The sequence below is a fragment of the Podarcis bocagei genome (genome assembly GCF_964188305.1).
Source record: "Podarcis bocagei genome assembly, chromosome: 7".
Lineage (NCBI taxonomy): Eukaryota > Metazoa > Chordata > Lepidosauria > Squamata > Lacertidae > Podarcis > Podarcis bocagei.
Genome location: NC_138132.1, coordinates 28,984,943 through 29,010,037, shown reverse-complemented (window position 1 = coordinate 29,010,037; position 25,095 = coordinate 28,984,943). Strand labels below are relative to the sequence as shown.

The 25,095-nt window shown below is 41.8% G+C and overlaps 1 protein-coding gene and 1 long non-coding RNA gene across 4 annotated transcripts in view; one reads left to right on the top strand and one right to left on the bottom strand.

Annotated features, from left to right (window-relative positions):
- Nucleotides 1–25,095, bottom strand: part of RUNX3 (RUNX family transcription factor 3) — a 155,147-nt gene that overhangs the window by 113,307 nt on the left and 16,745 nt on the right. For 2 of the 3 annotated variants that reach the window (XM_081204088.1, XM_081204087.1), the window contains 3 exons: nucleotides 19,792–19,857; nucleotides 19,573–19,705; nucleotides 19,110–19,209 (listed from right to left, as the gene is read on the bottom strand). In XM_081204088.1, coding sequence (XP_081060214.1) covers nucleotides 19,110–19,167 — 58 coding nt within the window. In that variant the 5' untranslated portion in view covers nucleotides 19,168–19,209; nucleotides 19,573–19,705; nucleotides 19,792–19,857. The remainder of the gene's footprint in view (nucleotides 1–19,109; nucleotides 19,210–19,572; nucleotides 19,706–19,791; nucleotides 19,858–25,095) is intronic. The other variant, XM_081204089.1, reaches the window with a different exon arrangement.
- The window catches only part of LOC308592560, a 259,350-nt gene continuing 249,856 nt past the window's right edge, over nucleotides 15,602–25,095 (top strand). The window contains exon 1 of the long non-coding RNA XR_014010551.1: nucleotides 15,602–15,797. This is a non-coding gene — a long non-coding RNA (uncharacterized lncRNA). The remainder of the gene's footprint in view (nucleotides 15,798–25,095) is intronic.

Below are 25,095 nucleotides of genomic sequence, written 5' to 3'. Positions count from 1 at the left end.
TCCTTGCAAAAACATGGAGGCTCTGGACTTACATCTGTTTGTATTTAAATGTGTACCCCACTATGGACTCAGCATTTAATAACAGTAATTACAGTAATAAATAACAAAGAAATAGACATTGGTGAGAGGGGTGTGTGAAAAAATGGGCAGATTTAAAAATAGCAGAATTGTTAATTGCTTAGATTGATCAGTTAAATACAGGTTAGTCTGTTTAAAAGGTATACCTGATTTAAAAGTTTTTTATATATATATATATATATATATATATATATATATATATATATATGCTTTCGTAGATTTTCACGGGTACAGGAATGCAGGTTTTGGTGTCTTCGGGTGTCTTCCCGTGTAAGAGTTGGGGTGTCTAGGCGACGTTTCGACGAGGTCTCACTCGTCATCTTCAGGCTGGTGCTTTCGGCTTCTTGTTACTGGAACAGAGCAGGATCTCAGTGTTTGAGTTCCTATAAATACTGTTGAGGGGGTGTGGTGTATAGCCTCCAACGTTCTGGGCAGAGAGGAAGTTCCCAGGTTAGTGTGTCTTTTCTTCTTTTGTTCATTAATTACTTGAGGGATATCTTGAGTGATTTCTTGAGTGATATTCTGAGTACCACTTAGGAGGGTCGTTAGGTGTGGATTAGTTGCTAAAGCTTTCGTGTCTTGACCTCTTGAGCTAGTGAAGAGTTTTTTCTGAGAAGATGGCTGTACTGCACTTAGTTGTGCTCTGGCTTGGCTTCGTGTATAGGGGCGAGCTGTGGTTTTGTGCCCTGTGCCAGCCAGATCTGTGTAGGGATTGCAGGGGGGTGCAGCATCCGGAGGTGCCACTATGGTTTGGCTACTGGATGGTGTCTGTAATTTATCTGTGGAGAGGGTCTGGGTTTGGGTCTGGTGTGGTTGATTGGAGATGGCGTTCTGTGTGCCTCTGGTTCTGGTGTCGGTTTTTGTGCACAAGTGCCCATTAATGAAGCCTTGACAGCCATTCAAAACAAATACAATCCCCCCGAATACATCCTGGACCTGACCAACCACTGCCTAACCAACACGTACTTCATCCACAATGGACAAAGATACAAACAGATAGAAGGAGCACCTATGGGATCACCCCTCTCACCGGTCATCGCAAATCTGTACATGGAACACTTTGAAACCAATGCTTTAGACAAGTCAGAACACAAACCCAAACTTTGGCTCAGGTATGTTGACGACACCTTTGTAATTTGGCCACACGGGAAGAAAAAACTAGATAGCTTCCTCACACATCTCAACAGCCTACACCCCAAAATACAATTCACTATGGAAATAGAAGCCAACAACCAACTTCCCTTCCTTGACGTCCTAATCTACAAAAAACCTGATGGCTCCCTAGGACACACTATCTACCGGAAAAAAACACACACCAACCGCTACTTACATGCACAATCACACCACCACCCTGCACAAATAAACTCCGTAGCCAAGACTCTCATCTCCAGAACCAAACGCCTGGCTGACAAAGACCACTTGACAACTGAGTTACAGAATCTTTCAAATGTGTTAATCGCCAACGGATACCAGCAAAACAGGGTTACGAAGCTAATCCAAAAAGAAACACCCCCCAAAAACCAAGACACAGAAGAAAACAATGGCATGGCCCTCCTTCCTTATATCAAGGGCACTACAGATAAAATTAGCAAAATCCTCCATAAACACAATATCAAAACAGCCTTTTGCACCAACCAAAAAATAGCCAATATCCTCAGAAACCCCAAAGATAAAATCCAGTTAGAAAACCAAGGGGTCTATGAAATACCCTGCAAAGTCTGCCCAGCCACGTACATTGGACAAACAAACAGACGAATAAATGCACGTATCGCAGAACACAAGAATGCCGTCAAAAAAGAAGAAAAAACTTCCTCTCTTTACCAACACATGAAAGAAACAGGACACGAAATTAATTTTTCAGAATCCAAATTGCTCTTTAACATGGAACACCACCACAAGAGAATAATCATGGAAGCCATCGAGATAGAGAAACACCCTCACAACATGAACAAGCGTGACGATACGTCCCGCCTGCCAGACATCTGGAAAATAGCCCTCCCCACAAAAACCGACACCAGAACCAGAGGCACACAGAACGCCATCTCCAATCAACCACACCAGACCCAAACCCAGACCCTCTCCACAGATAAATTACAGACACCATCCAGTAGCCAAACCATAGTGGCACCTCCGGATGCTGCACCCCCCTGCAATCCCTACACAGATCTGGCTGGCACAGGGCACAAAACCACAGCTCGCCCCTATACACGAAGCCAAGCCAGAGCACAACTAAGTGCAGTACAGCCATCTTCTCAGAAAAAACTCTTCACTAGCTCAAGAGGTCAAGACACGAAAGCTTTAGCAACTAATCCACACCTAACGACCCTCCTAAGTGGTACTCAGAATATCACTCAAGAAATCACTCAAGATATCCCTCAAGTAATTAATGAACAAAAGAAGAAAAGACACACTAACCTGGGAACTTCCTCTCTGCCCAGAACGTTGGAGGCTATACACCACACCCCCTCAACAGTATTTATAGGAACTCAAACACTGAGATCCTGCTCTGTTCCAGTAACAAGAAGCCGAAAGCACCAGCCTGAAGATGACGAGTGAGACCTCGTCGAAACGTCGCCTAGACACCCCAACTCTTACACGGGAAGACACCCGAAGACACCAAAACCTGCATATATATATATATATATATATATATATATATATATATATATATATATATATATATTAGTGTACCTAATTAAGAAAATTAAGATGGGAACATTTTAAAAAACAACTTTAAATGGAAAGCACTATCTGAAGAGGCATTCCATTCCATTTGTGAAAGAATGTGGAGTGCCTCTTCTAAGATGATGCTTATCCAAATTCCTGCATTGCACACGGTTGGACTAGATAACCCTTGGGTCCCTTCTATGATTCTAAATACAATTTTGCTTTTTCTCTTTAGAAAAGAGATGGAGAACCTGTGGCCATCCAGATGTTGGACCCACAACTCCCAGCTAGGTTGGCCAATGGTCAGAGATGGTGGGGAAAATCCCCCATGATATTCTTGTGGAGAAACTGGTAAAATGTAGGCTGTACAAGATAGCTGTTAGGCAGATTTGTAGCTTGTTGACTGACCAAAACCAAAGGGTGTTCACTAACGGTTCCTCATCATCCTGGAAAAAAGTGACAAATAGGGCTCTATCCTGGGCTTGTTGTTGTTCAACATATTTATAAATAACTTGGGTGAAGGAATTGAGGAGATGCTCATCAAATTTGCAGATGACCCCAAGTTAGGAGGTTGTAGAACCCGGAACAATAGATTCAAGTTACAATAAAGGAGATTCCAGCTAAACACCAGGAAGAACTTTCTGACAGTAAGAGCTGTTTGTGGACTCTCCTTCATTAGAGGTTTTCAAGCAGAGGTTAGATGGCCATCAATCACTGATACTTTAGTTGCGATTCCTGCCTTGCAGGAGATTGGATTAGATGGGATCCTCTGGGATCCCTTCCATACTCTACAGTTCTATGAGCTGTGGACAACATCTAGAGGGCCACAGGTTCCCTATTCCTGCTTTAGGATAATAATCCTCCTCCCCCAACCTCATTTGCAAAAGTATGCAGATTTAATCAACTAATATTTCTTTAACCAGATGAAAGCCCTGCTTTTTAGCTTTAAAAGGATCTCACCAAGGCTGAACAAATTTGGACACAGCAAGCCAAGTATTTGATGACCTCCCCTCCCTCCTCTTTTCTTCTTTTCTTTTTTTGCAATTCTGGGTAAGCAGCAAAAAACAGGAAACCCCTAGTGGGCTACCATATATGGTTGGTGGGTTTCATTTGGTTTGGGAGGTCACAAGTCACGCTAGCCTCCACAACTACTTCCACCATTTTATATGCAGCAATGCTCTCTGTGTTTGGGGCTTTCTGGGGCTAAATAATATATATATATATAGAGAGAGAGAGAGAGCGAGAGAGAGAGAGAGAGAGAGATGGAGACAGACTTGTAAGCTTTCCGATTATTATTTTGGTGTGTGGCACGGGTGTGTGGAACAAGCTCAGTGGACAAACGCCAGAAAATCTCAACTGTTTCCTTGCTGAAGAGGTCACCGTGGAAGTGGATGAAATCTGTGGTTAGCCATTTGATCTCTGCCTGTAAGATCATACTGGTGGGCTGTTGTTTTCCTTTGCCTCTTGCGTTGCGATCCCCAGGGGCATAACCTTAGCATTTCAATTAGGGTAACAAGGCAGTTAAAGGGAGGTCTTTCTCTCCCCCCACCCCGCCCCGTTCTTACAGCAGCAGCCGACAGTCTCTGACACAGAGCGGTGGTTGTTTACAAGACATATCAAGATGGGGGGCGGGTGGGGGGAATGTTCCTACTGAGGCAAGGAAATCGTCCAGGACTGTGGGGAACATTGAGTGATCACAGGAACTGGTACATTTCTGCACCTTTTCTCTCCATGGTGGTGGTTTTGGTCACATAGGGTGGTCTTGCAGCCTGGACGATTTAGGAGTAGTTTAGAGCTAGAATCAACAAGCGATTATTAGATTCCATGCCAATACTTTAAAAATTACTGAGGTCGGCATTTGGTGGGGTGGGAGGGTGGGAGGGATTTGCTTCTCAAAACATCCTTCAGGAGCTGGCAAGCTGCTGCTAGGATCTGAAACCATTTTTGTATCTCCCTTTCCAGGTGGTCCCTCTTCTGCGTTGGTAACAAAATGAGGGGTGGACTTTTTCAAAGCTGGGGTGCAAAAATCCAAGCGCCTGGTCGTTATTACAACCCAACAAAAATTGGATCTGGCACATAGGTTGCTGAAGAGAACAGGAAGCAGATTTCTCCAACCGGTCGAAATAAATTTTAAAAAAATTAAAAATTGTCCAGTAGCACCTTAGAGACCAACTTAGTTTTTATTTATTTATTTCGACTGCATCAGACCAACACGGCTACCTATCTGATTCTCCAACCAGGTTTGACACAGTTTGTGGGACATGGGGAAAACCTGTGGCTCATAGTTAGAACACATGCTTTGATTGCAGAAGGCTCCTCAGCAACTCCAGGTCAGTCTGGAAAGGCTCTTATCTTAATCCCTGGAGAACTGTTGCCAATCAGTGTTGACAATACTGAACTAGATGCAGCAGTGGTCTGACTCAGTATAAGGACACTTTCTGTGTTTCCATCTCAACCTCCATGTTCTCCTGCCGCTGAGGAACAGCAGAGGCTGTAGGAAGCATAGAACACTTGGTGCCATGGGGAAGCAAGAAGGGCCAGCCAACAGCTGAGAGACTATGACAAGAAGGGATGGAGGAGTCCAGGTGTTCTCAAAGGTAGTAGAAAAAATGGATTCAGTCCACATTTAAAGGTGAACCTCCTTAATTCACACAACAATTTGCAAACCTAAACACAGCCATCCTACAAAATTTGCACTTCTCCAAATTTTGCAATGCAGTTCTCTAACCATACTAGAGTAAACTGTGCATAAAAATTCATATATTAGTGAAAGTTACAATAAAAATGAGCTATACTGGGGAAAACTTGCACTAAAATTCCAAAAATAAAAAATAAAAAAGAGAAACTGAAATTTCAAAAGTTGGCTATGTTTTGGTTTGTGTGTTTTTTGCAAAGTGTAAATTAGTTAGTTTTGCCATTAAATGCAAACTGAATCAAGTTTCTCCTTCATCCCTACCAGAGATCCACAGACCCTAACAAACAATAAGTGAAAACAAGCCATCGATAGAAAGGTAAAAACACTAGCCCTTTGCTCAGCACTCAAAAGTTAGTAGATTAGGTATTAGGTGGATTTCAAATGGCAGGGAATTTTTGCACTGGCACAGCTACCTATATGCTCCTGAGCACAATTCAGGTGCTGGTTTTAACCTACAAATCCCTATATGGCGCACTGGAGGTTTTAAAGAAGAGCTTGGGTGGCCATCTGTCATGGACGCTTTAGCTGAGATTCCTGCATTGCAGGGAGTTGGACTAGATGACTCTTGGGGTCCCTTCCAACGATTCAATGATTCTAGTATCCAATATCTAATGGAATGACACTGCAAACTTGAACATACCTGGACCCTGCATTTGTCATCCAAGTGCCCCCTCTGAGAGAGGCTTGGAGGGTGGGAACAAAAAAGCATCCCTTTTTAGTTTTGGCTCCCCATCTATGGAAGGCTCTCCTCAGTGAGGCCCACCAGACACTGATATTAACATCGTTTTGGTGTCAGGTTAAGACATGCCCCCATTTTGCGGCTTTTGAGGGATTATGATAACCATATATTACTGCTGTTTCTGTGGCTTTTTTCCCCTGAAGGGAGGAGGGTACAGTGACTATGAGTCCTTTGCCCCACTTCTATTCATTTAATTTCTGCCTTAAGTTTAAATAGAATCTTACGATTTTTGAACACGTTCATAACTACTTCAGCCCTGAAGGCTGAGAAAGGGGGGTATAGATTGAATGAGCAAATAATAACTCCCCAGCATGAACCAGAAAGGGGGGAAGTATTACCACCCTCCAATAATGAAATTCAAGCAAAAGTTAAATGAAATTAGAAGCAATTTGGGATTCCAGTGAAAGTACCCAAATGTTTCACAGCATCCACAAACTTCCAGCTATGTGTTCTGCATCCAATGGATACATGTAACCTTTCAAAGAAACAAGGATCTCTAGCCTTAATATTCAACAAATGTTTTGCAATTTGGCCCCGTTCCAGTTTTTACCATAATCTTTTTTTCTCCTTCCCTTAATAAAATTATGTCTGAAACAAAGATGTTTATTGCTTTATGAGTTCCTATTCATATGGAAATTGAGTTCAAGATGTGCTAGTCCTATTTTTTTTCTTTTAATTTTTTTTTAAATGAATGATCCTAGTTAAAACCCAGCATTTATTCATCTTGCTTGTGGAGGGAAAATATAGATTAAAAAGAACTGTACAAATGTTTTTTATTTTCCTCCTCTTATTTGCTTGCCATACGTCTGCCTTTAATTAGCAGCACGGAGTACAAAGGCTATATTTATAGTGCCACCATCTTGCAGGGGATGATACGACGCTCTACCACATGTATTACTAACCAGACTCCACTGCAATTTTGCACTTCACGATGCTGGGGGTGGGGGGGCCAGTAATATATTTGTCAATCCTATAATCTTCATGAATTGTTTATTGCTCTTTATTCTTATAAACGGCTTCAGGCATAGTTCCTGCGCTAAACCAGCATTTCATTTCATTTTTGTTTAAAACGTAAGTAAATAAATACATAAAATCCCACGTGAGATAAATGGCTGTGTTTCAGCACGGCAAGGGAAGAACTTGCAACTGAATAAGTGTGATCTACAGCAGGGGTGTGGAAGAAGCAAAAGAGTGCCCCCAACCACCCCTTATAGCACAGCTGGTGTGGTAGAATTTTGTGTTAATTTATTTGATTTAGATATTTTCAATACCCCCTCTTTCTGTGCCAGACAAGCTTCTCAAATGGCTTCATAGTTAAAACCAGGCACCCCCAAACTCAGCCCTCCAGATGTTTTGAGACTACAATTCCCATCATCCCTAGCTAACAAGACCAGTGGACAGGGATGATGGGAATTGTAGTCCCAAAACATCTGGAGGGCCGAGTTTGGGGATGCCTGGTTAAAACCATATATATTCAATTAACGGCGACATCAACAGCTAAATCTTTAATGCCCATTGGTGGTCAGGTTGCCGCGTTACAGAGCACAACCCTCTACTTGAAGAGGACAGTCCCCCGTTCTAAGGCTGCCCAGTCCAAGTTCAATTCAAAAAATAGTCCCATAAGAAGAGACATCAGCAGGGCCCTTCAAACAGTTACCACCTGAACGGGGGAATGAGCCAGGCAGGCACACATAGGTCACCTGGTCACAAATGAGATGTGCTTCCAACTACATTAAAAAAATGGACTGTAAATTTGCACATATACATTAGCATATGCCCTTTCCCCCCCAACCTTGTGTCCTCTCTTGTCCTCTTTTTGGCAATACATTTACTTTTTTGGCAATGTGTACATAGGTACCCTATGATCAAATGCCAAACAAGTCGGTGGGAGGGTAGGTGGGTGTAAATATACGTCATATTCCAGCCTTCTTCTCAAAAGGAGCCCAGGGTGGCAAACACTTCTGAGATAAAAGCAAATACAATCTAAAAAAAAAAATTAAAAAATACTGTATCTAAAACATTTATAAACATCTGAAAACAAACTATCTAAACCAATTTTAAGAAGAGATGTAACCAAAACCTGTCCCAGGAGAGGCTCACTGAAACAGAAAGGTTTCCAGCAGGCATCTAAAAGTGCACAGTGACGGTGTCTGTCTAATGTCAATAGGCAGGGAGTAAGAATGTAAGAAATGACTGCTTGCAAATGTGGATTGGGCATTGTGTGGCACTTGTAGATGGTGCCAGTTCCACAGATCTAAGTGATCTAATCGGCACGTATGAGCATCTTATACTCAGTGCTTTTTTTTCTTTTAAAAAAAATGTTTATGGGTGCTCTCATTTTGACTCAAGAAAATCACCATTTTATAGTTCAAACCAGGGAAAATAAATACAGTAAATGAACAAAAGCACAAAGATTCACAAAATGTTTAGGGGTATGCGTACCCCTGCGCCCTCCCAGAAAAAAAGTACTGCTTTTACCCTTACATACTTATAATGAGCACTGGCAGAGGGAGAGGTGTGCGGGGGGGGGGAGCGCACTGCCCCCGGCAGCGTAATCCCGGTGGGGTTCCATTGCGGCTGCCCCACCCGACCCCCAGGACGTGCGCCAGCGCCGCCTCCGCCTTCTCTCCATCCCCCCGGTGCCGGAGCATGAAGCTCCATCACGGATATTGAGTGGGGGAGGGGATTCAGGCTTAGAGGACGTGTGCCTTGATTTTTTTAAAAAGTCACTTCCTCATACAATATGAGGACATTTCAGGAGGAACTATTCTGGCCACCATAGAGGCGGTACTACTATGAAACTAATGAAGCTTAAGTTTCAGGCCCCTAATCCCGGAGGCACCCCAGAAGCGGCTTTAGTCCACATTGCTTAGATTTTGGGGGGTCTAGTAGTCCCAATGTGAGTCACATGATATAAATATATTAAATACATACCGTAAATTTCGCTCCAAAACACGCACTTTTTTGCTCCGAGAAAGTAAGGGAAAATGCCTGTGCGTGTTAAGGAGCGAATGCACGGATCAGAGCCATGGCTGCCGTCAGTCAGGCAAAGCGGGAGCCACTTACACGCTCTATGAGGCTCTCACTTTGCTTTCTTTAAAGCGACCTGGAGCCAGGAAGGAGGGAGGGAAGGAGAGCCATAGCAGCAAAGCCGGCAGCAGCCGCTTACACGGGAGGAGGGAAAGGTCTGCGCGCTCTCTAAACAGAGAAATGAGGCTGCAGAGAGACAGCAGGAAAGATAAAATTTAAGCAACCAGCAGCAAAATAAAACCAACCTCGAGCTCTGAGCCAGCGCAGTGAAAACCAGGAAGTAAAAAAAAAGGCTGGGGAGGGCATGAGGGAGAGGGGAAAACTTCGCAAATCCCCGCGTCTCAGCTGATCGGCTGGGCTGCAGCTTGTTTTCAGGCAGGATAGATTTGAGCATTGTCTGTGTCCTAGTGCCCCTACCGCTTTTTTGTGCTCGATTCTATTGCTGCTGGTGGCTGCTTATCATTCAGGCTGCAAGGAGGAGCACTTTTACACAGCTAATGGCGAATCCCTTGCAACCCAAGTCCTCCTCACTTGCTCAAATCTATTCCGCCTCAAAACAAGGAGCGGAAGGAAAAGGCTGCAAACTGTTAAATGGAAAAAAACCCAGGCACAGGGCAAATACCTTAAGTATACCTTTAAAGCAACAGTGCTCTTTCCCTCCCTCCTCCCCGCGGAAAAGCTCCTTGTCCCTTGAGTTCTTTTCCTTCCCTCCCCACTTAAAACGTGGTTACAAAGCACGGATCCACATGGATCCTCAGGATTTTTGCATTGGGCTACCCCAAACTCACTGTCAGATCACATGTCTGTGGCCACAGCATGAAGCATAAAAATCATACATCCACTGTTTCATTTAGAATATTTTTTCCTCGTTTTCCTCCTCTAAAAACTACATGCGTGTTATGGTCAGGTGCGTGTTATAGAGCGAAAAATACGGTACATAGGCAGATAGTAAAAACAGTACTTCTAGTGGAAGGTGCAGCCTTCCTTTGTTTTTAGATCCTGCACACATACATCATGGCAGGCATCATCCCCAAAGAGGCTTTCTTTCCTTCTTGTGAGAAAAGGGGAGATGAGAAATTCCTATGCACTTGTATGAAATATAATGGGGGTTTCCTGTCATCACTTGTTGTTTTTTAATTATTATTAGAAAGAATAGACTATGTAAAATATAAAGTAAAAAAGAAGAAAATTAACAGCAACCAAAAGTATTCACACAAGTAACAATATCTGATTAGCATACAATAAACATACAGCCAGAAACTATGTATTTAAATTTTTTTAAGCTTCCAAATTCATTGGAGACACCTTTTTAGCTAAGTAAAAGTTTCTAGTAAACCAATCTGACTAATTCATTGATTAAACATTGTAATCACACACAATGTTCACCAGGTGCCTGTGACAATCTTATGAAAATGTGCCCACATCAATAGTAGCAATGTGGTCCCTGGTGCTAATTTCCTTCAAATATATCTTTGAAGCACTACAGAAATGTCTTTTTTTGAATAGAGACAGTGATGGGGGGGCACTATGTGTACCACTTTAGCAATGACCACTTTAATGACACTTCCTACATCCATCCTCAAAGTGCTCTAAAGATCATGTTCCAGCCTAAATTCACTACTTCACACTCCCCATATGTGAAATATTCATTTTATACCCAAACAAGTAACATGCTGAAAGCTATGTAACTCCTACACATCATACTGAGATTCTGTGTTTGTAAACCCAGTTATACTACCAGCTGAGAATGGCTGGATAAGTTAAACTGAGTCAACACTTTCAACTCAATTAATAATAATGCTTAGCATTTAGATAGCATGATGTAATATTTATAAAAGTATTTCCTATGTGCTTGGCATCGCACAATTTGATTTGATTTTTAAACGCTCTGGGTTCCAGCACAATATTATTTCAATTGTTTTTAGGAAGAGGACAGAGAAGGTATATTCAAGTAGCAATCAATACAGTATTGCCATGAACCCCCAAGAGTTTTTATCACTTCTGCTTGAATTTGCTGTTACACATGATGACGACGACCACAGCTAAAGTAATGTGTGCTGTATACTTAAAAAGGAAGCAGACTACAAAACTGATGGAATGCTATGTCAAACTGGCAGATTTGGCTATCATGAACAACCTGCAGTTTTGCAGCCAAAGACTTCGTTGTACTAACAAATGGCTAAATGTTCTAGGGACAAGAAAGAGAATGAGATAACTGGTAATCTTTGATATGTAATTATATATTCCTTGTTCATGCAACCTTAAGAAAGGATTCTTACATATCAGTAAGTCATAATCAACCTAGTCAATCAAACAATCAATGATTTTGCCGTGCTAAAAATATAAAAAGCAAATAAACAAACGAAGTCCGAAGTTTTGACCACAGGTTCTCAGTCACATACAAACACATACCCCGATCGCTTTCAAGGGTTCAAAGCACAACTTCACTGCCTCATTTACAAAATCCTTACTACAACAGGGTAAGGTTAGGTTAGTTTTATTATACCCATATTATATGTTTTTGGGGGTGAGGAGACTAAGGCTGAAAAATGGATTTGAGGCAGAGAGCTGGGTGACCTTAGAGGCATCTCATATGTTCATAGCAGAAGCAAGTTTCAAATTGGGGACTCCCAAGTCAAATCATAGCTCTGTGTTTTAGCCATGATGCTATACTCACTTTCAATTACTCAAAACAACTTTAGGCTGGACTGGGTAGCCAACAGACTGAAAGGTATATAGGCCAATAGATAAGTTTTTCTGTGCTTTTTAAAGCTGAAGCTAATTGTTAACTGAATGAAAAACATAGCTGATTTGTTGAGATGAAGAAACAGTTTCAACTTCAACCTTTAAATTCTGAGATACAAACTTTACATCAAAACTCACTGATGTAAAAAGGTGGGTAGTTTGCTGTCACTTTTCTGACCTTTCTACACCAAAATATCTCCACCAATACTCAAAAATTATGGCTGAGATTCAAAGCTTCTTAGGTCAATTAGAAACCCACAGTTTGAACTCTGAATCTCAGAACACTGATTGGATGTCCTAACTTTTTGGCATCCAATATATTAAATTTATTTGGAATGCATTCAATGTTGAAAATAGGGCCATTTCAATTGAATTCAAATTTGTACTATGCAGTTGTGGTTACATTCTACTAATGCTCCAATTACATTATCAGGCAGGTGCCATCTCTGTTTTCTTCTTGGCACCTATTGAATACTTCCCTTTATCAAGAAGTCTTTTAAGTGGAGATTTTACCTCATTCTAGATTTGTATTGGATTTGTTGTTTTTATAGAGGATTTTTAAAAATATATGTGTTTTTACTGTTGATTTATTAATTGTTACACTGGACCAAGATGTTTCATAAGAACCTATTAATAAATGGAAATAAATGGATAAACAATGCTTACAAAGCAACAAATTCTTTTGTGCGTCATAAAATGTACCCAGGGTTTCTCCACTGCAGTATCTGCATAATAGAGTAAGAAATCTGAGCATGTTTTGTGCTGTAAAAAAATAATTTTTAAACAGATATCTTTTGCAAAAGCCAGCAGAGCTGAAAAGAGTTTTTTTTAAAGGGCAGGGATTAAATGATCAAGCGGTTAGAGCATCTTCCTTATGAGAAAAGGTATTTGGGGCTATGGGTTCTTTTTTAAGTTAACAAAGGCAATAGAAACTTATAAAAGTATGAATGGTGCAGAGAATGTCCTGATAGAAGTCATACTTGAAACTGAGGGGCCTTCAAAACAAGTTCTTTCTAATTTTAGTCAAACAAGTAATTTATAACATATAATTAACAGCTGGAATTTTTTAGCTTAATATACAGTGGTGGCCACATATTTAGGTAAAGCAGGGGCAGGAGGTGACTCAGAAATACAATGAATAAATGTATATTGCTTTTCACTTGGACAACTGTGTCAATTTCAGTTTCTAATTTTTCCAGTCCTACAATCAATTCACTATACTTCTTTATCACTTTGCAGTTGTCGTTTTTTCAAAACCATCATAAAAAAATTGTCAGCATTTTAGTGCAAATTTCTCCTAAAACACACCTTTTAAAATGCAGTTTTGCCTGATGTGTACATTTCTGCAAGCAGCCTTCTCTAATATACTGCATTCTGTGTGCATTATTTTCACACATAATATGCATTTTTATGCAAACTTTCCCCTAATTATGTACATTTGTACACTTTTTTTTAGATGAACGGGAAAAAACCCTACCCATTTGGTAACATTCAAAGAAGTGAGAATATGCAAATTATCGAGGTTCTCACTAAAATGCTAAAGCAAATTTCTTCCCCCTCCCTACTTTCCACTAGAATTAGCTAAATCCATGATCTCTCAACGGCTTTTTCTGTCATGGTAAGGACCTGCAACAAAACGATGTTGTGTGGACCCATGCCTTCCAATAGTCTTGCTGCTCAGGATGTGAGCAGAGAATTCCTTAATTCAGTTATTCTGACCCTTCTTTTTCCACTCCTCCCCTTACTCCTCCCAACAGTCAGCCATCATTCTGTGGCTTCTGAACATGCTCGGGGTTCTCATTAGGTTATTGTGGAGGGTTCTTCCCCCATTCCATTTCCCTGCTTAAGGGCTTTTTTTCAGGGCGGGTACTTCTGCAAACCTTGGGATTTCTCCAAGCTTGCTGATACTTTCGTTTTCTTGTGCATGGATGGTGTTGTTTGGTTGGACAAAAGCACAATTCAAAGTGTTGGTGCTGACCTTTAAAGCCCCAAACGACCTCAGCCTAGTATACCTGAAGGAGTGTCTCCCCCCCCCCCCCTCGTTCTGCCCAGACACTGAGGTCCAGTGCCGAGGGCCTTCTGGCGGTTCTCTCACTGTGAGAAGCAAAGCTACAGGGAACCAGGCAGAGGGCCTTCTCGGTAGTGGCACCTGCCCTGTGGAACATCCTCCCATCAGATGTCAAAGAGAACAACAACTACCAGACTTTTAGAAGACATCTGAAGGCAGCCCTGTTTGGGAAGCTCTTAATATCTGAAGGACTATTGTATTTTAATAGTTCATTGGAAGCCACCCAGAGTGGCTGGGGAAACCCAGGCAGATAGGCAGGGTATAATTTATTATTATTATTATTATTATTATTATTATTATTATTATTATTATTATTATTTTGGATATTATTTTGGATATTATTTTCCAATAATATTATTGGATATTATTTTGCTAAAGAGAACCATCAATTTCAGTGGCTTTGTGCCCCTGAGTGCCATATGTTGCAGGTGAACAAAGGAGGGCTGTTGTGAGATGCTGGCTTGAGGGATTTCAGCCTGATCAACGAGGGCAGTTCTTAATGTTGCACAAATCCATAGTTAGATAGAGTTAGATAGATAAAGTGGCATTCAACTATGTTCTACTCAGAATAGCTGCATTTAAATGAATGGATTTATGTTATGCATGCTGATTATTTTCAGCCAGTCTACTCTGAGTAGGACTAGCATTGGCTACAACCCAGATAAAGCATATACGACTTCTACTAATTGATAGCATTCTCCAAAGAAACCTGAAGCCCACAGATTCACAGATATGTGCCCAAGATTCTTCTTACACTTTGCTCTTTTCCAAGAAAAAGATGCGCTCAGCCAGACAACAAGCCAACAAACACAGCTAGGAAACAGGGCAAAATTGGGGGCCAAATTCCACAATATTTTGCTGGTACTTTTCCTCGGAGAATAATATCCAAACACACACTGAGTAGAAAGGAAGAACAACCTCCTGCCTTCTCAGCTTTAAACTTGAGCAGTTCTTACTGAATTCAAGTCAACCCAATTTCATGGTTGCTTTAGGGTTACCTCCTCTGTATCTGCCAGGCTTCCTGTCCTTATAAACTTTTAAAATGTTGCTGGGTCTGTTCTAGGTACAGGAAAGTTCTACCGGCTGGATTTCTGTGTGAGACTCCAGATACCCTCCATCTTAATTTGCCTGGAGGGAAATTTGCTTGCGATAGGTAGGGTTCGGTGAATCTGTCAATTTAGATTTCTCTCTGCTTCCCATTTTTCCAGTTGTAAATACCGTTCTCTGCATTTCCACATACTTTTTGTTGTTGTTAAAGTTCTCGTGAAAATTCTTCAACATTTTAGCTTAAATGTCTCCTAATATGCACATTTTTTCATGCAATTTGCCCAATATAAATATTGTTTTTCAAATGACTTTTGTCATACACACACACAACACACACTTTTATCTTCTTTACTGAAATCCATATATATCATACACGATCTTAAATACACGTACAAAGAAAAGGTAATAGTGATAATAACTTTTGCCTAATATAATGCATTTTTGCTCATTATTGTCACTAATGTATATACCGTATTTTTTGCTCTATAAGACTCACTTTTACCCTCCTAAAACAGTAAAGGGAAATGTGTGCGTGTCTTATGGAGCGAATGCAGGCTGCGCAGCTATCCCAGAAGCCAGAACAGCAAGAGGGATTGCTGCTTTCACTGCGCAGCGATCCCTCTTGCTGTTCTGGCTTCTGAGATTCAGAATATTTTTTTTCTTGTTTTCCTCCTCCAAAAACTAGGTGCGTCTTGTGGTCTGGTGCGTCTTATAGAGCGAAAAATACGGTACTTATATGCACACTTCACCCTAATATAGACATTTTTGTCCACATTACTTGGCTGGATCAGCAGTTCATGCAGTCCTACATGTTAAGGATTACTCATATGAATAATTATAAAGGATTCAAGAGGGTCTGTGGTCCCAGGAGAAAATATTGGGGCCGGCAGGTAGGGATTAGTGGAAAGGGCTGGGGGCCGAGTTAAATGGTGACGATGAGTAAAATGAGAGTAATATAAAAATGGACTATATGGAACTGGAGGAAATGACTGGCAGAATCCGAGACCAGGGAGAAGAGTCGGTGGAAGAAGACTGGAAGAAATTTAAAGACTATTTACAGAAATACTGCAAAATTAATGAATGTTAGAATGATGTCGGAATGAAGTTAAGTGGTTTTAGCAGCAATGTCACAAAGGAGTATGTAAAAATGGATTGTTAACAGGTGAGAATCTAAAGTTATAATATATTAACATAAAGGATTAAGATAAAAGCAAAGAGGGAAAGGATTTGCTGAATTAACTAACTGAACCAGAATACAAAAAAGGGAGGTGTGAGGAGGTCAGGGAAACAAGTAAATGAAAGACAAGACATGGAAAGATTGATTTGTTTTTAATTGTTTTTATTTTTCTGTATTTTGTATTTTCTCTTTTCTTTTTTTCTTTTTCTTATTTTTGTAACCTTTTCTGAAACTTTAATAAATATCTTTTTTTTAAAAAAAAAGAGAGAGAGTAATATAAAAATGGGCTAACCAGAACAAAATGACAAATGAAGATGCTGGATAAGACAAAAGCACACACACAAAAATCCTTTAAATAAATAGAGCAGCACACAAGCAACAAAAAAAGGGGACAGCAAAGCTAAACTATCAAAAGATAACTATGAGTTGTCCTTTTAAGTTGAGTGAAACAATTGGTCTTTTGTGGAGGTGAAAACAAATTGCAGGAAGGTGTTGTTGTTTTTTAATCAAAGCACAAGGTGAGCTGAAGAAAAACCTTTATTTGGCAAGAACACTGACGCTGCAAGACCCTGGGGCACAATACCTCCTAAGGAGACAGCGCTCAATGATTATCATAAGTAGAACTTATTTTAGGTGCAAAAGTAGTTCTCAGAACAATATTTTTAGGTCAGTTATATGAATTCTGCAAAACACTCCCCCCCCCCCAAGTTTAGGTCAAGTTAAAAGGTTGTTTGCAAGCAGAGCGAAGAAATGAGCCAACTCTGAACTAGGAAATTCTAATAGCAAGAGATGCAAAAGTTCCTGCAAATTCAATCCCCAGTCGTAACTTTTCACCTTGATTTCAATAGGACCTAAGTGTAAATTTAGTCTTGATACAGCCCAATGTTGCTCTTTCCTCCCTCTCCTTTGCAGAAGAATATTATAGAAACTGACTAGGAAGCTGATCAGCAACAGTTTGAGAACAGGTTAAAAAAAGAAAGAGAAAGAAAGAAGCACAATTTCAAAATCACACAATTAAAACTAATGGAACTCGCCACCAGCAGGCATGGTGATGACCACTACGTTGGGCAGCTTTTAAAAGCACGATGAAACAAATTCACAGAGAAGGAGGAAGAGAAGTCTATCAATGGCTAGTAGCCATGTTGGCCCTTAGATGGAACCACCAGACACTGTAGGCAAGCAAAAGTGAAGGATAGGTTGACTACTTGCTCTGTTTGTGAGCTTTGAAACGACCCTAGTGAACAGCTAAGGGAGACACAATGTGGCATTGTTTCAATATTTGGTCTGATCCAGCAGAATTCTTTATGCCCAGGGTGAAGGATTGGCTCAGGGAGACAAAATGACATAAGCCAGAATTTACAAAACCGGACAACATGCTCTACAAACCCAAAAAGAGCTCTAGAATGCTATCCCCCCCCCCCCATGGAGTCTTTATTAAGAGGAATTCTCAGAATAATTTGTGACATGATCAGGGGATGGAGGAAGGGGAGAATGTGCTACCCCCTCTTCCCACACTTTTATTTGGGGGGGGGTGTACACAGGGGGCCTTGAAGGTGCTTAAAGCATCTCTTTGGATGCCAGCCAAAGAATACAAAATGGTCACATGAATTTGGAAAGATTCAGAAATAGGAGACGAGTGATATTCAACAAAGTTTTACTCAGAGTAAACCATTAAATTAGTTATGCTCATCAATTACAATGAGTAAGTCATTATGATTACTATTAGCATCACTGATGTTATTATTTTAATTCATTTAAAACTTAGTTGACTACCACCCAAGATTCTTGCTAGTTCTTGTACAGGGATTTTCCTTGTCTATATTGACTGCGTATCTATATTTCTTGCTAGTTGTTTGGATAACTTGATTTAAAAGCAGGGTTACAAATTTTAGTACTAAGTAAGTTAATAAATACAATTTTCTGATGTAACATTTCCCCAAACGTTAGACTGCATTTAAAACCATTTAGGGTCATCCCTCAGAGAAAACTGGTTTACAATCAAAAGACTACAGAACCAAGAACGGGATGGGTGCCTTGAATGAGGGCCCAACATCTGAGGAAGTTTTCCTGTATATCCCATTCCCATTTCAGTGGTTTGTGCTGGAAAGCCTCCTCGGGGATTTTCGTTAGCAAGTAATGTGGTCAGTTGCTTAGCTGGTCCAAGTGTTTTGTGTCCTCAGCAACTAAAACCCCCTGATGGCTTGAAAGGCTGAGTCAGTCTCACCAGCCTTTAAAGCTCTTCTCCAGTCTACCTCCACTCTTCCTTAGCTGAATATTAAGCCCAGATATTATATTAAAAAACAGACACTCATTGGGTCTATCTAACAGTTTAGATGCAATCAAACCATGGTGGGAAATTTGTAGATGCAAAAACCATGAACTCAACGAAACAGAAAACTGCAATCACATCACGTTCATAGGTTCAGATCCATATTAAGCTGCAGAGATGAGTTATGATGACTTATTTCATCGGCACTTAAGTTCAACTGACTTAGTCTCTTGATGCAACCTATAGACTTCAGCTGACTATCATTTTTCTTGGGACTCGAGAAGAATGGGAAGACAGCATCCTTGATGGAACACACACATCCGCAAAGCACAGGCACCAAAAATAAATTGGGAAAGCACAATCCAGAAAGAGGTAGAAAGTTTACCATCCCCTCCTGCCACGGATTCCCCTTAAGCATCATCCAGACATAAGGGGGGGGGATTTTCCCCTCTACCACCCGGTTTGCAAAGAGCGAACATCCAACTGAAGATGTGCCAATGGGATTATTAAAAGAGGCTGTAAGTTTAAGCTCCCTTGAGTGACAAACAACGGCGTTTCCTGCCTCGAAGGAAAGGATGAAAGATTTGTACTCACCACGCAAGAAGGTTGAAGAATAGGTTGTAAAGGAATCAAATATGCTGTTGGAAGCCATGACCCAAATCTACGACCCAGATTGTCTTTGAGCCTTACACTCCTTAGGAAACAAACAAAAAAGAAAACCATAAAAAGTTTAAACTGAAATGCAAAAAGAAAAGTGAAAAGGGGGGAAGAGGGGGAAAATCAAAAGAAGTTTTGTGCCTGTTTATAACCAAGAATCCGATTCCACAGCAGCACCACAGGAATGTTCAGCCACAAGTTTCTCAATAGAAGCATATGCGCGCCGGATCGTCATTAGGATGAAAGGGGAGGGGAAGGCAAACTAAGCTTTCAAAGAGATAGATACACACACATACCCCCCAAAAAGAAAAAAAAAACAATATAATGATTTGGAAGTACAGAAAGCAAAATGTATGAATGAAATACTGAATGAATGAATGAATGAATGAACGGAACTCACCTTATGCAGATCCAAAACACACGGCTGGTGTGGAAAAACACGAGGAGGAGGTAAACCTCCCTGCCGAGGTTCGGGTACTCCTTCTAAATTGTTGATTGCAGTCTGCTTGTGGTTCTGTGGTTGCCTGTGAGGCCTGAAAGAGTGTTATAAAGTCAACCCTACTTTCTGAGATGCAGATGACTCTAAATCATTATTTGTTGACTGGAAGAGCAGAGTCACCTGATCTGTGATGTCACCACCAGGCCCTGCAATATCTTTGTGGGTTCTTCTTGGTTTTTCTCTCCCCTTCAAAAAAAATTTAAAATTACTGGTTTAGAACATTTTTGGTTCACAGGAGGCCTTGTTGACTCATTCACAGCTTATAACAAATGGCACTGAGAAGAAGCAGAATTTCAGCTGCTATGGGATTGGGCTTCCTTTTTCATGAATTGATGCTGTTGCCCTCGGAAAGCGAGTCAGGAAGAGCACTGCAGGTTTCCGATTGAAGTCGCCGCCCATTTAATATTCAGTGGTTTTCGCTTTCCTAACTGCTTTTTCTCTCTCCCACATTTACCACTTGTCTGTATCTTGTTTTATTTTTCTCCCCCTTTTGGCTTTCTAAGACCTTCAGCTCTACGAGTGACTATTCTTGCTGCCAAGACTAGTTCCATATGTGTTGATGGGTGGTTCCTCTTCAGAGGGATTTTCTGTGAATTAGTATTAAGTAAAAAATATGGAGCACATGCAGCAGAATAAACATCGTAGGCTGAAGAGCAGGAACGGTGGCCTTTTAAAAGTGCAAAGCACAGAATTTACAGGCGCTGCAGTGACTTGCAGAGCACATGCTCTGTGTGCAGAAGGTCCCTGGTTCAAATCCTTGGCATCTCTGGTGAAAAGGGATAGTAGGAAGCTGGCGGTGGGAGGAAAACACTCCGCTGAATGCCCTGGGGAGCTGCTGTCACTCAGAAGAGAGGACACTGATCTAGATGGCTTGAATCAGGCTAAAGCAGCTTTGCATATTTACACAAATAAGCAAATAAATAAAGATCAAAATCACATAACAGAGACAAAATCTTGATCAAGAAAAGTCTTGATAACACTTTACTGAGGAAATGGAGCAAAACAGTGTATAAACTGAGGAGAAATAAATACAGAGGTTTCATAGCTCAGGCCTTATACATAAGAGGGAGGCACATAATCATATACACAGAGAAAAAACTCCCTCAGAACTACACAGCCAATAGATAGCTCAGTGAGCATTATGCCACTCCGCTTGGTTACTAAGCAACACCCCCACCTGTCTCCCCATCTTGACTTTAACATTAACAAAATTAACCCTTAAGTTACAAAATGAATTATCCTTCCTGATGTACTTTTGCTATCATTCATTCGGAGGTATGGGGAAGGAACACAGGAGCCACATTACAATTAGTCAGACCACTGGACCACTGAGCTCAGTATTATCTACACTAGCTGGCCGTGGTTCTCGGGGGTTTTCAGGCAGGGGTTCTTTCCAGCTGTAGCTAGAGACACCAAGGAACGAACCTAGGACCTCCTTCATAAATGCTGTACCACTGAGCTAAGGCCCTTTCCCATATGCAACTGTTATAGATGCACATACAGTGGTGCCTCGCAAGACGAAAATATTTCGTTCCGCGAGTCTTTTCATCTTGCGATGTTTTTCGTCTTGCGAAGCACAGTCCGTCGCAACTGCGCCTCTTCAAGCGGCTTTAAGAAAAAAAGCGCAAGACGTTTTCGTCTTGCGAAGCAAGCCCATAGGGAAATTCGTCTAGCGAAGCAACGCAAAACCGAAAAACCCTTTTGTCTAGCGAGTTTTTCGTCTTGCGAGGCATTCGTCTTGTGGGGCACCACTGCACTGGGAATACGTTGTAGGCTCCACTTTCCTGTTAGCCCTGGGCCCCTCCGACTCTTAACCCAGGACTAGTTCCCTGCTGCCTATTACTCAGAGTCGGTCCAAAGCTAGTGACTTCCCGTGGATAAAACAAACTGCATCTGGGGCTGCATCTACTTGGTTTGTATGCCGAAGTGGGAGGGGTCACCCTGGAAGGCTGGAAAACAGAATATCTGCCTGTCAAGTTGAAAACTATCACTCCAGGGAGAAAGGTTCTAGCTGAGCCCTTTGCCTGCTATGGTTGCTGGTTCAGGTCAAATGCTCATCTAGTCCAGGACTCTGCCCTTACAGCAGCCAACCAGATGCCCACAAGAACCTGCGCACAATGGCACTCTCACCACCGACATAATTCCAAGCAACTGATATTCAGAAGCATCGTGCCTCTGATTGTGAAGGGAGAATATAGACATCATGACTAGCAGCCATTGATAGCCTTATCCCCTGTGTATTTCTTTAATCTTTTCAAGTCATACAAGTTGATGGCAATCGCCACCACTTGTGGGAGCAAATTCCAGAGTTTTACTAAATACATTGTGTAAAGGTGTACAGTGGTACCTCAGGTTAAGTACTTAATTCGTTCCGGAGGTCTGTTCTTAACCTGAAACTGTTCTTAACCTGAAGCACCACTTTAGCTAATGGGGCCTCCTGCTGCCGCCACGCCACCGGAGCATGATTTCTGTTCTCATCCTGAAGTTCTTAACCTGAAGCACTATTTCTGGGTTAGCGGAGTCTGTAGCCTGAAGCTTACGTAACCTGAAGCGTATGTAACCCAAGGTACCACTGTACTTTCTTTTGTCTGTCCAGAGTCTTTCAAAATTCAGTTTTTGTGGATGTCCCCAACAGTGGCGTAGCGTGGGTTCTCAGCACCCGGGGCAAGGCAAGTAATTTGCGCCCCCTAACCCGTGGATTTTAGCACTCGAGTCTCTTCCGCCCCCCCCAGATGTTGCGCCAGGTGCAGCAGGCCCCCCTACACCCCCCACGCTACACCACTGCTCCCACCACAAGTCTTCAGGACAGCCATCCGAAGGCTGGCGTGGGGAGAAGGTCTCTCCGCCCCACCGCCAGCCTTCGGAGGAGGTCCGAGGACAGTGGGGTTCCTGCTTCCTTGAGGAGGGCCGGCCAAACGCGCCCCCCCAAATGTTGCGCCCGGTGCGGCCGGCACCCCTGGCACCCGCCACGCTACGCCACTGGTCCCCAAGTTACATGGATGACACTCTGTATCAACTTGTAGAACCCTATCAGTCCCTCCCTTACTTGCATTTTCCATAAAGTAAAAAGCCCCAAATGTTGTTACCATCCTCCTCCTTGCTTGTTTTCCAACTGCAGGTAATCATTTCTTTCCAAGCATAGGGAGGAAGCATTCAAAAATGTTTTTACCCAACAGCAGACTGAAGTGGTAACCTGCCTTCTTCTACCTTAGCATCCAGTCATCTCATTCTATCCCATGAATTTTTGCAAAACAATTTCTTCTTAAATAATGCAATTTTGTAGGTTACCTCCCCTAATATATATGTGCATTGTTATGCACACTTTACTAGTGTGTGTGTGTGTGTGTGTGTGTGTGTGTGTGTGTGTGTGTGTTTACATATTACTTGGCTGGAGAACTGCACTTCAAAATTTGGAGAAGTGCAAATTTCCAAGGATGGCTCCATTTTGGTTTCTGTGTTGTTTCGGGAAGTGCAAATTAGGGATGTCTTTAAATGAGAACTCAATCAAATTTCTCCCCCATGCCTAAATTAGGCACTGGCCTGCCACTGGCATGAAAGCAGACAGACAGACATCTGCTCATATGCCCATACCAATTTGCATGTCTCTCCGGCTTGTGTCCCAGACAAGTTCTGAAGAACTACAGCAGCAAAATAAGCAGAGCAGCAAAGGCCAACAAAAAAAGCTATGGAAAGTCAATTTTTTGGTCATTTGGGGGAGGGGTTTCTCTCCAAACTGGATAGGAAGTCACTGCACATTTTAACAAAATTATAAAGTCATCAGACAAATTTGTTAACATTAACAAATGTCTTCAAATAAAATAGAACTTCAAAGATGAATAAATACTATAGTCATTTCTTCAATTCTCTTGGCTTTGGCTGTGGCTAAGTCATGACAAACCTAGAATTCAAAGATGGAGGGCACAAGGAGAAGGGGACGACAGAGGACGAGATGGTTGGACAGTGTTCTCGAAACTACAAACATGAGTCTGACCAAACTATGGGAGACAGTGGAAGACAGAAGTGCCTGGCGTGCTCTGGTCCATGGAGTCACGAAGAGTCGGACACGACTAAACGACTAAACAACAAGTCATGGACGTTGCTATTTCTACAAGGGAATCAGGGTGCTGCTCATAGATGCGTTTCATTTCCCCACCCATCCTCCTAAACAACTCTGTAAAAAGATAAGGCTAAGTTAAAGACTTGTCAAAGTGAACTTTGTTGCTGAGTTAGGAAACTGAGGGCATAAGAATATAGACTAATTATGACCCTAGTGGTTAAGTCAATTCTCCGAGGATCCTGGCCTGGAAAAACCCCAGGGCTGACTACATCATTTCCTCAAAGCAAGAACTTACACAAACTACAGGTGGAAAGCACTATTTTAAAAGAAGCATCTCTTTGTCACTCACAAGGAAAGAGTGCCGCTCCCATGCCTGCTATGATATTATCAATGCTTCACCTAAAAAGCAAAAATACTTCTTGCTTCAAAACCATTCATTTTTATTCTCATGCTTGTGTGTGCCTTTCAATATATAAAAAATAACTGGGGAAGTCTACAATAAAGCTTACAATAATAAAAATGCAATAAAACACCTTAAAGCATATGGTCTGCAAATATATGGAAATCAGTGACTAAATGCAATCCTATAAAAGTTGTGTCAAAAATTCATGTTGAGCTCAGTGGGATTTACTCCAGGGTCAAGGTGTATTAAGGCTACAGTTTCCTCATGAAAATAAACCAAAGAAGTCCTGTATTTTATTGCCTGGGAGTAAGCTTCATTGAACTCATTGGGACTTAGACTTCTGACTCCAGATGTACCTGACTACATTGCTATTTCATTAATTTGGTGACAGACCTACTTATTAGATGGGTTACCATAGTCTTCTCTAGCAGTGGAAAACTTGGGGGCCAAATGCAGCCCCCCGGACCTCTCTGTCTGGTCATTGGGTCTCATCCCAGGCCACATATCCCACTGGACCCACTTCAAAGCCAAGTGGTTTTTGCAAGGCTGGAATATGGCCTTGAACTCTGAAAATGCCTTTTCCTTGTGGAGGATAGAAGCTTGCTCTATGTACCGGTAAGTAACATTTACACTTGCATGGACAGGTGGAGTCCCCCCAACCGTAGGCGACTCCTGAGTGGAATAATGACTCAAGACAACCTGCTATGGGATTAAAATTGGCCACAACTTTATAAAGTTTCAGATGTAGGGAGACCTTGGCTCAGGCATTGGGCGTTTATCCTTCCCAGTGCCCAGCCGGGGATCTGGGGGACATCAGGGTTATCCAGAATGTGTGGGGATTGGGCTGGCTCTGGAAAACATATGTTCAAGCAGACAGCCCGCGCCCCGTTTCACCGCCATTGCAGGGGAGAGCAATGACAACCTCTCAGCGTATGACCAATGCCTCCCCCAATGCTTCATGCCC